This window comes from Gallinula chloropus, assembly GCF_964237585.1.
Source record: "Gallinula chloropus genome assembly, chromosome: 4".
Classification (NCBI taxonomy): Eukaryota; Metazoa; Chordata; class Aves; order Gruiformes; family Rallidae; genus Gallinula; species Gallinula chloropus.
This window is the reverse complement of record NC_140088.1, coordinates 84,827,943-84,845,616: the sequence shown is the minus strand read 5'-3', so window position 1 is coordinate 84,845,616 and position 17,674 is coordinate 84,827,943. Positions and strand designations below refer to the sequence as shown.

The 17,674-nt window shown below is 53.0% G+C and overlaps 1 protein-coding gene across 1 annotated transcript; it reads right to left on the bottom strand.

The window, feature by feature from the left end:
• Positions 1-637: 637 nt before the first annotated feature.
• Positions 638-9,745, bottom strand: LOC311190758 (5-hydroxytryptamine receptor 7-like; the record flags this gene model as incomplete). Its single annotated transcript, XM_084262781.1, has 2 exons — positions 638-1,409; positions 9,237-9,745. The coding sequence occupies 2 exons, from the start codon at positions 9,743-9,745 to the stop codon at positions 638-640; spliced, it is 1,281 nt and encodes a 426-aa protein (XP_084118907.1).
• Between the last annotated feature and the right edge of the window lie 7,929 nt (positions 9,746-17,674).

Sequence of the window (17,674 nt, the reverse complement as noted above, 5' to 3'; positions counted from 1 at the left end):
AGCAGGGTCCTTGGGATGACTGCTCTGGCGTGCAAACCTGGACACGAGCTCAGTGTGTAAAATGCAATTACATCACTGGAAAGAGTTTCTGTAAGCTGGGATGGCATGAGTGCTTGGATCTACAATGGAGCCTATAGCTGCTGTCATATTCAATAGAGAAGTGCAGCCAGTATCATCTTTACATAGTACATTCTGTGCTCTCCACAGACCTTAGAGCCCTTTTTGAAGGTGGAGAGCCACAGTCTTATCAAGTTTTTAGGTTTTCTTTTTTGTTTGATTGGGAGAGTTTCTTTCCTTTCTGTTCTTTTTTTGTTTTTAACACATGGGGAAACCGAGGCACGGAAAGGTGGTGTGACTTGCCCACAGTCGGTGGTAGAACTTGAACCCCCCCCCCAGTCTTGCTGATGGTTGCTCAGCTCCCACCTGGGATGTGATGAGGACCCACTTCTTCCCAAGGTGAGGAGAAATACAGGTCCTCCTGCGGTGAGGGGAAAGGGCGTCACTCTCAGTGGCGATGTCTGGAGGGGGAACAACGGCACGTGTGGTTTCTGCCAGCCCCGAGAGGCAAGAGAAGTGAGGAACCTGAAATGGAGAGGCAGGAGTTCGTTGGTCAGGCACTGAGTGAGAGGCCAGGGCTCTACAGGATGCATTCGTGCCTCTCTGTGGCTTTCAGAGCCTCGTGCATGCTGGCGGCCGAGAGCCTCCTGTTGATGTTCCTGTACCTGCACCTCAGGAGGTTCCAGAAAGTAGTCCTCAAGTCTCGGTTAAAGAAAGCATAAATCAAAGGGTTGATGAGGGAGTTGGTGTATCCCAGCCAGAGCAGAGTCCTCTCCAGCCTCAGGGGCATGCAGCTGCAGCGGATGCCGCAGATGAAAGGCCGAGCCGTGGACATCAGGAAGAAGGGGAGCCAGCAAAACGTGAAGGCCCCCACGATGATGCCAAGGGTCCTGGCTGCTTTCTGCTCCCGTTTGAAGATGGAGATATTCTTTCGGTCTTGCCGGAGCAGTTTGGAGAGGGTGGCACACTCCTCCACTGCCTTGGTGCGCTTGGAGCTGTGGTGGCTCCGGCTGGAGGCCTCCAGGCAGTAGACACCCTCCTCCTCGTAATGCTTGGGGAAGTTCATGAAGCGGTGCTTCTCGGCACTGACCTTGGCAGCCTTGTAGATCCGGCTGTACATGACGAGCATGACGGCCATGGGGATGTAGAAGGCGACCCCCGTAGAGTAGACCGTGTACCCAAAGTCCTGGCTGATGAGACAGACTCTTTCCACGGTGACGTTCTTGGCCCAGCCAAAAAGAGGAGGGAGGGTGATAGAGGCAGACAGGAGCCAGACAATGAAGACCATCTTGGCCATCAGCTTCCCGTTCTGTCTCACGGGGTACGTCAGCGGCCGGGTGATCCCCAGATACCTGGAGCAAAGCAAAGGTGCACAGGGTTAGGAGGGCTGCAAGGTGTGAAAGCAGGTGGGTGGGCTTCTCTCCTGATCAGCTGTTACTGCTCTGCCACAGGAGGGTTTGGGCCCTGGAGGGGAGGACACAAGAAATGAATTCCCCGGATTAAAATGTTCCCAAGGATGCTCAGCTGCACTATTTCCTGTGAAAGGCATTGCACACCCCTTCAGCTGTCTTGCCTAAACACCCTGTTTTGATTGTTCCCCACTGCTTTCTTGTGACCACCCCATGCATCACTGAGATGGCATTTAACCACCGAGCGCACTCTGAGCTCTGCAGCTTTCCCCAGGAGTAAAAAGGCTTTTAAAAGGCTCAGTTTTCCACTGGAACATGTTTGTACTGAGAAACACCCCGGAGTGGGATGGGTGATCCACAGGGTGGTACTTGCACCGGGATGCATCAGAACTGGCTCCAGACAAAATGGGAAGACTAACACCAGTGTTTAATGGGAAGTGGGGAGGAGAACAGCCTTCTCTCTTATTTATCCAAGGAACTTGGGTCAAGAAATGACAACTTGCAGCAGAGGTGTCCCTGAGACGTCGTGTGGGCAAGGAGCGATCTTGCCTTTGGAAAGACTCAAGGATGTATCCGGATGGGCACAGAATGCAGAGTGAGGAGGTGATGGGCTGCAGTGCAAGTCTGACAGCTGTTGACTCACACCTTCTCCCAGCTGATGGACTGCACGTCTGCGTCTTGCAGCACTGGCACCCATGGGAGACACGGCTGTCAGCAGCAACCCTACCACTCCCCTCTCCATCCAGACTGCAATATTAGGTCAAATCTGCAGGTTTCTGCAACGTCTAGTGGAGACGACCTCAAGAAACCAAGACAGGAGTGGGTTCCAGTTGCAAACAACAGGAGCGGTCTGCTCCCTTGCACTGCCTGTAGCTCCTAAGATGGACTGGTGGCCAGTCCTCCCTGGGGAGAAAAATGAGAGGAGTTCCGAGTCAGAGATTCCAAAAGCATGTGCTGACCCACAGATTCTCAAATCCTGATGCCTGGAGTTAGGAATTACCTTATTTGCTTGACTGAAAGGAGCTGGAGACTGTATCACCCATCAGCTCCCGATTGGGCTCCAGGGTGTAATTTTGAACCCCACTGAGCCTTGATGAGAGTGTTCACGTAGCTAGGAAATGGCATCAGCTGTCAGTTGGTAAATTACTGGCTGTAAGCTAAGAAATCCATAGGGAGTTGGTCACTCCAGCCAATGCTCTCCCACTGAAAAACTCAGTCTCGGTGAGGCCAGCCAAAGCCTCCGGCTGTCGCGTGGATTTCGGTCACATCACAGCCCCTTTCACAGAATCACAGGCTGGTCTGGGTTGGAAGGGACCCCAAGGATCACAGAGCTCCAACCTCCCTGCCACAGGCAGGGACACCAACCTCCAGGCCTGGAGCTACACAAGGCTGCCCAGCGCCACATCCAACCTGGCCTTGAACACCTCCAGGGATGGGGCATCCACCCCCTCTCTGGGCAGCCTGTTCCAGTCCCTCACCACTCTCTCTGTAAAAATCTTCCCCCCAATATCTAATCTAAACTTTCCCTCCTTTAGCTTTAATCCATCCCCCTTGTCCAGCCATTGTCTGTCCTTTTAAAAAGCTGATTCCCCTTTGAGTCAGGCCTGCCTGTTGTCAGGAATTTCCAGGCGTTTTTAGATAGGGCCACAGCAGCTCCTCACTGTTTGGGATATAAGCTGTGCTAGCCTGGAGCTGTATGGACACTTTTTGCTGAAAGCTTTTCCAGGGAAGAACCAGCTTTCCTGTCAAAACAAAAAAAATTCCCACAGTGAATTTCACCTCTGTTGTGCTGTTATTTTTTTTCTGGCAGTCAGCAGCATTGTAGGTGTAAGGAGATTATTTTTTTTTACCCTTCCCTGGTTATTTTCCTTCTCCAGATCCTCCTCCAAGGCTGGAAAAAGAGGGAAATAAAATTTAAAACAATTCAATTCCTCCTCTCCTCCTGACCGCTAAGCAAGTTTGAAGCCCAAAGTGTTCTCCTCTGACTCCCTGATAAAACAGGTTTGAATTAATCCACTGAGGTATTTATTCTTTTCCTGTTTTCCTCTGTATTTTCTTGGAAAAAACAAGGCAAATTCTTGATGACCACCCATGCTGCTTGAACGCCCAGCAGTGGTACAAGGTGAAGGATGACATTCACGGATGCAAAGGCAACGCAGTCTCTCAGAAAGGGGCTTTTAACCCCATCACCCTGTGGGACTGTGTCTAATCAGGAGACCTGATGAGATGGAGATGGATAACAGAGCTGGTTTTGATGCTAACCTCCCAAAACATATCATTGACTCCTTCCAGTGATGAACCTGTCTGGAAGGTCAGGGCTCAGAGACACTGGTGGGGAGCAGGATGGAGGGATGCTGCCAAATATCTCTCCTGCTGTAGGAAGGAGCTTTGGAGGCAGAGAAGACTTGATGCCCCCCTAGGCTGTGAGAAAACCACGCCCTGCTGTTGCATCTCCAAATTCAGCAGCCAAAAAAAATCCCTTCTCTGTATATAGCCAAGCCAAGAACTTTGCAAACTAATATATGCTGTGTGGTGTGATAGCCTTTCTTATGCTCTTACTGGGTTTTCTTTAGAAGCTGATCCACTCGGGATTTGCTGAAACTTCAAGGAATTTACACGCCAGCCAAGCAAAATGCACAGTGACAAGATTTAAAAAGCCAGCAAAGCTGACACATTTCATCTGCGGGTGCCTCGTGCTGCTGGAGGAAACGGGGCCGGTTTGAGGTCTTTGCTGATAAACCTTGATGAGAGCGGGAAGCCCTCAAAATAGGGCAGCGTTCCCAGCAGTGCGGGAGGCGGCACCGCGCAGGCACACGGGGAAAGGCAGAGCCAGTCCTCTCGCTCTGGGTACTGCAGGGGGAAATGGGCAGCCCCTTTTCAGTGCTCTGTGGGGACAGGACAAAGGGCAATGGCTGCAAGTTGGAGCACAGGAAGTTCCACACCAACATGGGGAAGAACTTTTCCCCAGTGAGGGTGCCAGAGCCCTGGGACAGGCTGCCCAGGGGGTGTGGAGTCTCCATCTCTGGAGAGATTCCAGCCCCGTCTGGACGCCGCCCTGTGCAATATGAGAGCTGGGGAGCTGCTTTGGCAGGGGGGTTTGATCTCTGGAGGTCCCTTCCAACCCCTACAATTCTGTGATTTTGTGATTCTGTGATTCCTGCCTCTGGGGGAGCCCTGGGCACCTTTTCCTTCTCTCAAGGATATTCAAGATATTCAAGGATATCTCAAGATATTCCAGCCCCGTCTGGACGCCGCCCTGTGCGATATGAGCTGGGGAGCTGCTTTGGCAGGGGGGTTGGACCCCATGAGCTCTGGAGGTCCCTTCCAACCCCTGTGATTCTGTGATTTCTCTTTTCTTTCTGTATTTTCTGGGGTGTGTATGTGTGTGTGTTACTTGTTACTACTCAAGTTTAGTGGTAAATCAGGTAACAAAAGCCAGTTCCTGGAGCAGTGATTTACTGGTGTTTTGTGCAGCTCCACAGGACCCCCCCACTGTGCAGAGCTGGTTGTGGAGCCACTTGTTTCTTCTGCATTAAACTCTTCCCACATCCTCACTCCCATGGATGCCTGGGCAGACTGAGCTCTGGGCGTGGGGTAGGAGACCTGCCCCGGGCTGGGCTCCACGTTGACCCCATGGATTAGCAGTCTCAGTACCTGTGTTCCACGCTCAGTGGTAATCACTGGATCCTTACGCCTGGGGTTAAATAATAAAGAAAAGCAAAATCTCCCCAAGGTGCCCCTGTCTCCATTCTGCAGCTGGCAAACTCAGAAAGGAGGAAACTCTGCTCACACAGGTTGGCCAAGTCCAAATGAACCCAGAATTGGGGGTTTCCTAGACTTCAGTCTTTTGCCACAATCCCATGTCTCCTCTGAGCCAAATTTAAGCTCCATACTGGTTTCCAAGTTGATGCTGTGCCTGCCCCATCCTGCTGAAGGAGAGGAAACCTCCAGGTGGAGGATGGCCAGGGCAGCTGGAGCCTGAAGCTACCTGTGACTTCACTTGCCCATGCCTTAAGTCAAGGCTGGTGGGAGCATCCTAAGGATGCTTTCCAGCTCACTGGAGATACTGCACAGGGACCTACCTGGCCTGGGACATGTTTGGATGAAGGACATGGGAAAGGCAATCCTGCAAAATGCTGTGTGGGGTTTATCCCACTGACTCTTTTGGGAGTCGTGCTTTTTGCTGAGGCTGATGTAAATGTGTTGATTTGGAGCATATAATCTGACTTCAGGTAAAAAACACTTTCTTTTTTTCTTTTTTCTTTTTTTTTTAGGGAGAGTGCCAGCGTAGCTGCCTGGGAAATGGATGGAGACTTTCTTCTCCACTATGAAATCCTGAAGTGATATGTGGGATGCAGGGAGCTTCTTTTGTCAGCTGCTTGGCAGCTTTACGGAGAGTTTCATCAAAAGCTGAACAGCCATAAGGGTTTTTTTTGTTGTTTTGTTTTTGGTTTGGAGCAATAAAGAATCTTTAACATTGCCAGGCTTTTATATAAGAAAAATGTAAGGGGAAGACAGATGTTTCTAGCATTTTTCTTCTTTGATTTAAAAGAAAATCAATCAACCCCCCTCCCTTCTCCCCTTCAGAAAAGATTAGATCTACCAGCTTCAATCAAGAGGCTTTTAACAAGTCCTCTGCATTAATAATCAATAATAGCAGCCTACATTTTAATAGTGCTCCTCATCTTGGGCAAACCAAGCAGCTTTTCTATCTAGGCTAACCAGAATACGAGGACACTTCAGCCATCACAGCATTGCAGCCTCCTCTTTGGCAGGAACAGGCAGCTGCCAAACAGCACTGACCAGGTCAGCGTTCAGCACAGAAGTAGAGAAGGGATTTCCATTTCTGAGAAGCACCAGTGCTGTTCCTCTTCTTTCTGGCAGGGCAGGAGGAGCAGGTTGCCATTGTCACTGGTAGAAAAGTCAGTGAACGCCTTAGCAAGATGAAAACTCATCTCATCTCGTTTGGAGCAGGTGTTTCAGGCTCTCTAAAAACTCAGTGATCCCTTTGCTTTAGCTTTGTGCTTGGCTTTGCTTTCCTTCAGTACAGAAGCTGAACAGTGTGCTTTTGGAGATGGTTCTATCAGGAGCTAAACCAGAAACCATCTCAAGGCTGGGGGGATGTGGTGATCCCTGCTCCTGGATCCATGCTCCCCTCAATCCACCTCCATCAACTGCCTTGTGGGAGCAGCAAGAACAATGGGTTGATGTGGAGCAAGGATGACTTACAGAATGCTCAAGATACCACCCAAGGGGAACCCACACAGCCCACAGCCCATTCCTGGGGACCCTGAGGGTAGAGAGGAGCAGCACGCCAGACACCTCCTCCTCCTCCATGCATCAGAGGGCATCCCAGTTATTCCTGTCCCCACCTCAGGCCCCTTGCTCTCACTGCATGCCTTTCCTCCCACCTAGAGCTGAGGTGACACAGCCAGGAGGACTGTCCACCTCTTTACTTCTGCCTTGGCAGTCCTCCTGCCACCCAGTTTACAACCTTTCCCCTTTTCCCTGGCTCGAAATGCACCTCAGGCAATCACCCTCTCACCACTCAGGCTCTGTGGCAGCCTCTTGTATCACAGGTTTTCCTCCATCACCCTGCTGAGAGGTCTGAAGCACAGAAAGGTCAAGTTGTTGTGTAAAAGCACTCAGCAACCTTCTCCCTCTGTCACGCCTTCTGCTACAGCTCCCCTTCCCTCCCCAGCATCCAAGAAGGATGGTAGGGCTTTCTCTGCCAGCACCTGGAGATGTTGTGGCAGAGCTGGGTAGGGGCTTGAGAGCTGTGTGAGACAGGCCATGGGACCTGGTCTCTCTGGTGTGGGATGGATTTCCCACCTTGCACCTCAGTTTTGCAGCAAGAGCCTAATGCTGCCCCAGTCCTGGGCTCCTTGGAGCCCCACCAAGCCTGTCTGGGTGAACGGGGAAGAGATGGTCCCCCAGAGAAGTGGGTTTTTTCTGGAGGTAGAAGTAGTGTACCCACATCCAGCATCACCTGGTTAAGAGAGACTGTACTTGGCTGCATGACCAGTGCATGCAGCTCAAAGCAGCCTTGGGGGCTGCTCCCATTTCACCCAGGGGTTACAGTTACACAGATGCAACTCCTGTTCATCATTCACAGAGCAGCTTCCTGCCCGCTGCCTTCCCTGAGGCTCTCAGTACTGCCAGGATTTGGCCTTGGCATGTGTGTACCCCCCCTCTGCAGGTGTCCACACCTCCCTGGAAACCTCCTTCCCAGTCCCCTTCCAGGAGGGAAAGAGAAGCCAACGTTATCAACCAGAGGCACCCGCCTGCACCATGCCCTTGAGTTTCGGTCTGCCCACCTGAGTGGTGGGATGGGACGAGAGAGACGTGATGAACAAGGGGAATAAACATCTGTGGCTTTTGTGAGAGGTCTGTCCTGTCTGTGTTCGAAGGGAAAGGGGAATGGAAAAAGGGGAAAGGACATTTTCTGAGGCAAAGCCGATGTGATCAGCCTGTAGCTGCATCCCTGCTCCTCACTCACAAGGAGGAAGCACTGACAGGTTTCAGTACTGCGTTTTTACCTCTCTCTTAACAGACTCCTGGCAGCCTTGAATGCACTTGCTATTTTTATGAGCAGGCTTTTAATTAAAACAAAGCAAGTTCAGAGCAGAGATGGACCTGGGAGCCGTGTGGCCTGGGGGTGATTTCATGCCCTAATCACCAACGCCAAGCTGATCGGGGTCATGGAACTAAGGGCAGCTCATGGGGGAGCAGCATCTTGGGGGGTGGGAGGGTGCTAATGGGGGCCATGGAGCTAAGGGCAGCTCATGGGGGAGCAGCAGCTGTAGGGGAGGGGTGAGGGCTTTGGAGCAGGAGCGGCTGTTGGCTTGCTGGGGGGATACATCACTCCTCAGCAGCAGGTTTTTCTCTGTGCCTTCTGCTTTGTCGCCCGGTTTCACACCTGGGGAGGGTGGCCAGGGAGGTGGTGTAGCTGAAAGGCATGTGTCTTGCCAGCTCTCTCCCTTCCCTGAGCTGCTTCTCACAAAGCAGCCCGGCTCAGCAGTGTGAAGCTCCAGAGCACGCCAGCCCGCGCGTCAGATCTGCATCCAGCCCACCGGCTCATCAGCGCAGTGTCCCTAATGACGCTGGCTGCTATAATTAGACCCACGGGGATGCTGACTTGCCCGAGTCTTGCCAGTTTGCCAGATGGGCTTAGCCCTTCCCTCCTGACCCTAGGTGTGGAAGTTGAAACCAGCAAACCCTCACAAACTCATGTGTTGGGCTACAGGGGGGGGATTCAGCGATTTGGGATGGGGTTGGGGGGAGATGCTGACATCCTTAGCCAAGGCACAAGGGAGCAGAGCAACCCATAGGAATGGGCTCCAGAAGCCCTATAATCTGTATTTTGGAACTGCATGTGTGTGTGTGTGTGGGGGGGGGGGGGGGGGGGGGTTGCTTGTTTTGTTTTCTTGAATGTTTTTATTGTCCAGCCTTCTTGCATGGAGAAGGTCAGGTCATGGGTCTATCATCTCTGTCCCTCAGGAAAAGGAAGAACAACGTCAAGAAGCTGCCTAGAGGGGAAGGACTAAGCAAGTAACTTAGAGAAGTTACTTGAGAAAGCACCTTAAGCCCAGCTCTTCCAAAGGGACAGAGACACCTAAGGCATACAGAAAGCCCCCGATCACCCTGTGTGCCTGGAAAACACACACAGAAGCTTTGATCCAAGCAGGAACATGATTCTGTTGGCCCACAACCTTCACCCTTATATTCAACCCCACCTGAATACGTGGCAAGCGCCTCGTCCTCCCTTACCTGTCCACGCTGATGATGCACAAGGTCATGATGGAGGCTGTGCAACACATCACGTCCATGGCGATAAACACATTGCAAAAGACCTTCCCAAAGAGCCACTCTCCCCCTACCAGGTCTGTGATAGTCACGAAGGGCATGACAGCAAAGGCCACCGACAGGTCAGCGGCTGCAAGGGACACCACCAGGTAGTTGGAGGGCTGGCGGAGCTTCTTCACGATGCAGACGGAGATGATGACCAGACCGTTGCCGGCGATGGTCATGAGGATGATGATGGAGAGCACCACTCCGATGATGATCTTCTCAGTGTCCCCATAGAGCAGGATCTCCTCGCCACAGTCCGTCACGTTGGTGAGGTTGGAGGATGGCAGGTCTGGCTCGGCTGGGGCGGGGGATTCCTCAGTCATGAATGGATTCGGGAGCGATTTCTGAGCCGGGTGCTGCTGCTCTGCGTTCTCCACAAAGAGAAGGTGGTGCTCCAGAAACTGCCTGGGGCTGGCCCGTAGCAACATGCTCTGAGCTCACCGCAGCGGGCAGTGGCACAGGTTTGCTCCCAGCAATGACACCTCGGGTGACAAACCAGAACGTTTTATCACAGACAGGCTCAGGAAGGAAAACGCTCCACCAACCCTCCCAAAGCCCATCTCCTGCCTCCCAAAGCCCATCTCCTGCTTCCCAAAGCCCATCTCCCGCCTCTCAAAAGCTGTGGCTGGATCTCAGGGAGCCAGAAGCCGCTTCCCAACTCTGCTGGAAGACACGCAGTTTGCCGGAGGATGCTCGGAGAAAGCTCCCCTCCACTTTTAAAGGAGCACCAGCCGCCCAGCCTGCCTGCAAAGGCTGCTAGATCATCTGCATGCTTCCCAGGAGGACAGATAAGGGACTGCTAACGACTGCCCGTGTTAGCATGCGTTAGTGCAGAGCTGCGCTGCTGATCCTGCGCTTCCCCTGTGCATCCCCACGTTTAAATCCCACGCAGCCTCATGCACATTCTCGCCTGTGAATAGCAAAGACTATGTGACAACACAAGCCAGAGCACACACACACACACACACACACCCCCCACCAGCTCGCTCCCCTGCATGCACTGACACATGAACTTCAAAGCTGGGGCTGTAAAACCCCTGCACATGGCAGGCAGCATCCATACCCACAGAAACAGGGCGCAGAGCTGCAGATCGCAGTGGGAGCACGGCCATCACATGCAGGGTACCACACGCAGTCAGGGCATCCCAGCCCGCACCCGGAGCCATGGACATCACCACCGAGATACACACACACAGCAGAGAGACACGGAGAGGGGCTACCGTGCTCCCACCCCGGGTATTCCCTCCTCTAACTATTCCCCAGGCATCAACAGGGAAACTTCAGGGCAGGGCTCACCCCGAAGCAGGACTCCAAGCATCATGCACAGCCTGCATCCTCTTCCTTTTGTTTCAAAGCCCCTTTTCCCCTTGAAGGCAGTTTTGTTTAAATCACAGCAGGCTTGCAACCCCCCTCCTCCCCTGTGCAGCATCGTGTCCCCCCCTCCTCCTCCCGCCCCATCAGGCTGGGGCGATGGGGGTCTCAGAGTTACCTGTGCCGACGGGGTGAGACATCCTCCAGGCGAGCCCCTGCGAGCTCCGGGCAGGCGAAAAAGCGAAGAGCCACCCCCGGAGCATCCCTCTCTCCTCCCCGCCTCGCCGGTCCCTCCTACCGCCCTCCCCTCGCCTCTCCCCGGGCAGGGACCCAGATGGTCCCTGGCTCCCTCTGAGCAAAGACCGGTGAGGGGGGTAAGGGTGGCGGCGGGGGGGGGAGGTCCAGGCCGGGTCCTGCAGCCATCCCAGCGCTGCAGCCGCGGGTGTGGGGTGCGAGGACCTCAAGGGAAAGGCTGGAAGTTGAGGAGATGCCTCTGACCGCGGCCGCGCAGCGCGGCAGGAGCAGCACGAAGCCCAGCAGGCAGGGTAGGCGGCAGGGGTGCAGACAAAGGCCATCTCCAGAACACTCTCCCCTCCCCTCACCCCCGTGATTTCTTTGGCTTTAATGTTATTTTACAGGAGAGGGTTTCCATCCCCTGCCCCGTGCATTATCCCCCACCCCCCGGCTGTAGGAGGTCCCGTATTGATACAGAGCGGCGAGCAGCCGGGGAGAGGCAGGTCCCTCAAGATGAGCCTTTCCCCTTACCCTAGTGAAACCGCAACAGAGACGATAAACACACCGGGCAAGAGCAGGCAGAGATCCACATCCATTGCCGCCTCCGACAAGCGTTTCAGGGATGCTCCGGCGCTTCATCCCCGGGCGTCAGGCAGCTGCCGCTCGCTCACTCCTCCCGGGGCAGAAGCAGCTGAGCAGAGTCATCTCCTGCCTTGGTTGCTCCTAAAAGCAGCTCCCCCTGGGACTTCAGCCCATCTGCTGCTTCCCTTTGGGGTGGGGAGGAAAGGACAGTGTGAGTCTTCTCCCCTTGCACAAGCCCAGTCCTGCACCCCCTTGGTGATGGGTGTCCAGCCAGGAGCTGTGCAGGATTTGGAGCTGTTTGCAGGCTCAGAAAGGTGTTTCTTGCTGCCCTGTCCCCTGCTAAGCAGGGAGCTGGATGTGCACCTCCATGTGCACCTCCATCCCCGGAGCCACCAGCTGCCTTGGTCTTCCTGGGGCTGTGCAAACACCCTGGCACCCTCCTGGAGACAGCACAGAGGGCTGATTATAGAACATATAGAACACCTTTAAGCCTCTGAGACCCAGAGCACTGCATTACCTCAGGTCAGAGTGGATATCAACCCCAAGAGGTTTTTGGGGCAGATGTTCCCTGCAAAAGTCCATCTGCAAGGCAAGCTCTGGTGAGCTAAAGCAGGGCTGCTAAGGCTGTATTTAACACCAGGGCTTCTCCTTTGCTGCTGGAGCATCACAGCGTGCGTGGGAGGCTGGCTGAAATAGCTCTCCACCAGGGCAGGGCAGGCTGCAGGGCTGGCTTTCCTGCTCTTCACATTACGTCCAGGGGGGGGTTTCAGCCCCTTGAGAGCTGTGACATGCAGAGGTGGGACAGGGCTGATAGAGAAACACAAGCTGCAAAGCCCGGTCCCTGCCTGGCCTGGGGAACAAGGGCTGCTCCAGAGACCAGTCTCAGCTCACCAAGGTTTGGTAGAGAAGAAATGCACCATGCATTTCCAAAAAGAAAGGGGGGGGTCTTCAGGGGAGGTTCTCCTCCTCCTCTACTCTGCCCTAGTGAGCTCTCATCTGGAACATTGGGTGCAGTGCCAGGCTTCCTGGGTCAAGAAGGATAAGGAGCTACTGGAGAGGGTACAGAAAAGGGCTATGGAGATGATGAGGGGACTAGAACATCTCTCTTAGGAAGACAGGCTGAGGGACTTGGGACTTTCTAGTCTAGAGAAGCTGAGGGGGGATCTTCTCACTGCTTATAAATGTGGGGTGGGGGGCAGGAGGATGGGGTCAGTCTCTTTTCAGTGGTGCCCAGGGACAGGACAAGAGGCCATGGGTGTAAACTTGAATATAAGAGGTTCCACCTAAACATGAGGAGGGACTTCTTTACTGGGAGGGTGACAGAGCACTGGGACAGGCTGCTCAGAGAGGTTGTGGAGTCTCCAGCTCTGGAGACATTCAAAACCCACCTGGATGCTGTCCTGTGCAGCCTGCTCAAGGTGATCCTGCTCTGGCAGAGGTGTTGGACTAGATAAACTCCAGAGGTCCTTTCCAAGCCCTAACATTCTGTGATCTGTGGAACTCCCTGCTGCAGGGCCAAGTGATTTTGCAGCCTTGAAACCCAGACAAATTCACCTAAGAAGAAAATAATCTCTGAAGGACACCAGCTGTTCCACACTGAGGAAGTTTGTCTGGGAAAACCAGCTGCTACAAGCTGCAAACTCCTGCCCTGCTTTCCTCCCATGGGACCAGGGTTTGGCAAAGAGGATACAGGGTGAGGGATGGGCATGAGGGGGTTTTCCAGCTTCCCTGGAGGGTGTTCTTGTGAGACCACTGCAACAAGTGGCTCCTGTGCATTAGCAAGGAGAGACAGGGAGGGAGCTCTATTTCCCACCCACCCCCTCCTCTCAATATGCTGCTGGGAAGCAGCCGGCTTCTGAACAGCAGTCAAGTTCATGTCCTGGGGAAGGGAGGGTGGGAGGGAGGGTGAACTTCATGGGCCCTTTGCTCTGGCTGATCCTGTACCTATGTCAGAGCCCTAAAACCTTGTAATAACTGCAGGGAGCAGAATTAACCTCTCTCCCTTATCACAGTCCCATTTCTTTAGGAGACAACTTATATCTTGTCCCTTCTGAGACCCCTGCAGGTCTGGGCACCCCAGAGGAGGTGTTTTAATCCCCCTTCTCCAGGGGGAAGAGGCTGCTCTGGTAATTTGGGGAACAGCAAAAACCCTGGAAAACCAAGGGCTGGGAGCTGCTGGCCAGCTCAGGGGACGTGCAGAGGGTATGTTCTCTGCTTGGGCTGATTTTTAAGAAGACAGAAGGGAAAATGCCAATTTTTGTGTGAAGGAAGGACTAAAAATACTAGTAATGATAATAAAACTAACAATATAATAATAAATATAATAATTATACAATTTATTATATAACAACAACAACAATGATTCTTGTCCCTAAAATTCACAGTGGAGCATTTCTCCAGCTGCATGCCACGATGACCTTGTTAAGACATTTGCTCCTGGGGGCAAATGGGAAGCACTAATTGCATTTAATGGCAATTAGGGGGAGGAAATATAGCCAGTGTGCCTTACCTTAGCCACGTTGCTTTCTGTCTTTGGCTGAGAAGGGAGCACAGATTTGGAGGAGCAGGGCTGGTTCTGGCACGAGGTGGATGAACCCCAAAGGAAACTGTCCTTGCAGAGCAAAGCTGAGAAGTTGGAGGCTCAAAACAGCCAAAGTTTCCCCCCCCTCCATCTTCAGGCAGATGAGAGATGACCAAACTCCTTGTGTCAGGCAGGAAGCGCCTGGGTACAATCTTCCATCTCCCTGTACAAATGACCATTGAAGCAGCTATTTTATTGACTATTATTTGTTAATATTACTCCCTATTAACTCTAATGGCAAAGTAATAGGCACGCTTATTAATATGCAAATGATGAGAAATCTCATTAACTCCAAGGCCCCCAGAGCCTCAGTGTTTTCAGGACCAGCATCCCAAAGCAATCTTCCCTGGACTGCAGGTGTTGACATTTCTCCCTCTGAGCAAACCCAGCCTGCCCAGACAGATAAAATTAATCACTCAGTGCTATCAGCTCTCAGGGACAATCTCTAAGGACTGCTCCCACCTTCAGAGGTGTTCCTGATGGGCTGGTTTGGGGGTCTCTAAACCCTCTTTGACTTGGAAATCGAGGGGCTTAAGCCCCTTCTGCAGCAGAGCAGTCAATAGCCCAACCACCTGCAGGTACTCCAGTGCTTCTCCAGTGGTTGTGGTCAGGAATAAAGGTGACCCAGGTGCTTCAGGCACCCACATTTCTCAAAGCATCACCTTCTCTTGGTGTGCATGTGTCCCACTTCCTTTCTGAGGCTCCCTTCACCCAAAGACAGCCCCATCTCCTCCTGATGAGGATTGATGCTCAGCTCCCCAGAGGTGTTCACCCAGCAAATACTGTCTTGGTGTGGTGAGAACCTGGTCTCAGAGCAGACCTCCAGACTTGGAGTCCAGCCCAGGGTGGCTGTTCTCCACCCCTCAGTGCCTGCTGGAATGGGGCTGGCAGAGGTCCCTGGCAAATAAACCAGAGCTTAGGGGGAAACTGAGGCTCTTGAAAGGCCCAAGAAGGCAGAGAAACTCTGCCTTTAAACTTTCAAACAACATGTCCTTTAGAAATCCACCCACAATTTTAGAAAGGCCAAAAGGTGTTTGAAGAAGCAGCATCTCTAGGTAAGATGCAGTGGCACTGACATGAATCGGCTCTGGCTGGACCAGGGCAGGATCTCCTCCCTGTCCCGCTTCCACGAGGTAAAGCCCTCAGCCCACCTGAGCATCCCTGCATCCTCCCATCTCTCTAGTTCCCTTCTGCACCACAGCAGCAATGCAGAGATTCTCCTCCTTGCTGAAACCCATCCTCCAGGACAGAGGCAAACAGCAGGTATGTGCTGAGGGGACATTGCTCAGAGGGGTCTGTGGGGACCAGTCCCACACAGCAGTCACATCAGCAGCTAAAAGCCTTCAGCAAGGGGATCCAGCCAGCAAAGGCTTTTCTGCCTAAACTCCTTTTCCTCTGAAAAGCCAACACAGCACCAAGTCAGTGACCTACCTGTGACATAAACACCTCCAAGCTGAGCGGTGGGTTTGTTTCTCTCTTACTGTATCTCCCCAAAATCAAAACCATCCCCAAAACCCAAACTTTTAACGTATTTACAAAGGCACCTCATGCAGGTTTTGCTGCTTGAGCAGACGAGGAGCAACCGGGAACCTTGTGGGAAAACGCCATCCAAAGGAGACCCCGACCAGCTCATCTCAGGAAGGTGCGTTTGCTGAGGCCGGATTAACCTGCCAGACGCAGCCCCGCTCCCTCTGCTGGAGCCTGCACAGACAGCAAGCAGCTTTTCCCGGCTCAATCTCCCACGATTCCCGAATTTTGATTAACTGGGAGGGCTCCCGAAGAGCTTTCTCTGCGCCCCATCACAGCTAAAGCCAGGGCAGCCCAGGTACTGGCCTCACCGTGATGTGGCACCATGGTGAGACCCCCTCTCCAGGAGAGGATGGGGATGAGTCAGAGGGACATCTGCCACAGGAAGGGGGGGGGATGGAATAAGGTGGAGGGAGAGGAACCCCTGACAGCAAACTTTTGGCCTGCAGACCCTCCTGTCCCCCCCTGAAGCTGCACATGGTGGGTGCTGAAGGGGCTTCCTGATAGAGCTGGCAGAAAATAATCAAGCAGCCCAAAGAAAGAGAGGAAAAGGTAAGGAAGGAGTGATTTAGCTGAAGTTTCCAACACCAGCCTTCAGCTCTGGCTCACAGCTGTGCTCATCCATTTGTCAGACTTCTATTAGCAAGTTGCTATCATTAGCACTCATTATTTATTCAAAGTGATGGACGTGCAGCATTTCCACCTACTGTGCTCCCATGCACTGTCTCCAAGGGTTTGCCAGAGCCTGATTTTAAGCACATGCAGTGAGGTAGGTGCTAATTTGGTTGTTTTGGGGTTCAGATACAGCATCATGCTGCACCAAACCAGCCCAGCCCAGTGTGCAGTGCTGACATTCCACCTCCAGACCACCCAAATTCAAGAGGAGGAGAAGCAGGAGATGCAGGGCAGGTGCTCCCAGCCAAACCTTTTCTAAAATCCAGTGAGATACAGAAGAGGGAAGGTTGCTTCAGGACATTGTGGAGATGTGAGCTGTGCCTACAGAGAGGTGAGCTCACAGTGCTCTACCTACTTAGAACAAACCACTGAAGCAAAACCCCAGTCCAGGCTTCAGGCACGAGTGCTGCATCAAAGTGGGTGCTTTCTGCTCTGGATTCAGGGCTGGCTAAGCTTGCACCAAGCTGTGCACCCACCAGCTCCCCATCTGGAGTTTGGCCTTCTCCATGCTCACTACCTACACAACCAGGAAAGCAATGGGGAGGTGGGCTGAGGCCCTTTGGCTTTTACAGGTGGGTTGGTGGAGCACAGATTGCAGGTTTGGAAATGCAACCTCTCCTTGTCTTCTTTTGTCTGTCCCCTAGATGGCACCTGCTCTCAGCAGATTAAATCCCTGATGAAAACCAGCGGGTTTTGGTGCCTGGGAAGGTCAGGGCTGTGCCACTTGCCAGAAGACAAGCCACCTACCCAAACCATCCAAGAACAAAGCTACAGGTAATGACTTTTGTGACTTCTACACCAAAAACTTAAGTTACCCACACCCCTTTCTACTACTTTCTCTTCTGGTCCACCTCTGGGTCCTCAATCCCCCCAAATGCAGTGGACAAACAGGCCTTCACCCACCGGCTCTGCTGCAGAGTCTGGGGACTCTCAGACCTGATCTCCCCATGAAGATGTGTCAGACAAAGGGCTGGGAAGTGCAGACAAAGGAAAAACACACCAACTCCCTTCCCATGTTAAATCAAAGCAGAACATTGAGAAGGGAAAAGTACCAACAAGCTCATGTCAGTGTGAGGAAAGCCCAGCTACAGGCACCTGAAATCACCCTCTTCTCTATGCCCTTCATCGCAAGGAGTGGAACAGGTCAAAGCTGCAGACAGCATCCCTGGGGCCTGGGACAGTTTAGCCACGTAACTTTTGGCTCATAAATATTTAAACTCCTCCTGCATAGCTCCTAGCCATGCACTGCATGAGTGCCCTGGTGAGGAAGGACAGATGTAGTGGGGGGACATGTGAAGGAGGCCTACAAGAAATCTGGAGAGGGGCTGGTGACAGGGACAGGGAGGGAAAGGCCTTCAGGTTCAGGAGGGCAGATGGAAAGGAGATGGGGAGGCAGAAATCCTTCCCAGGGAGGGTGGGGAGGCCCTGGCACAGGCTGCCCAGAGCA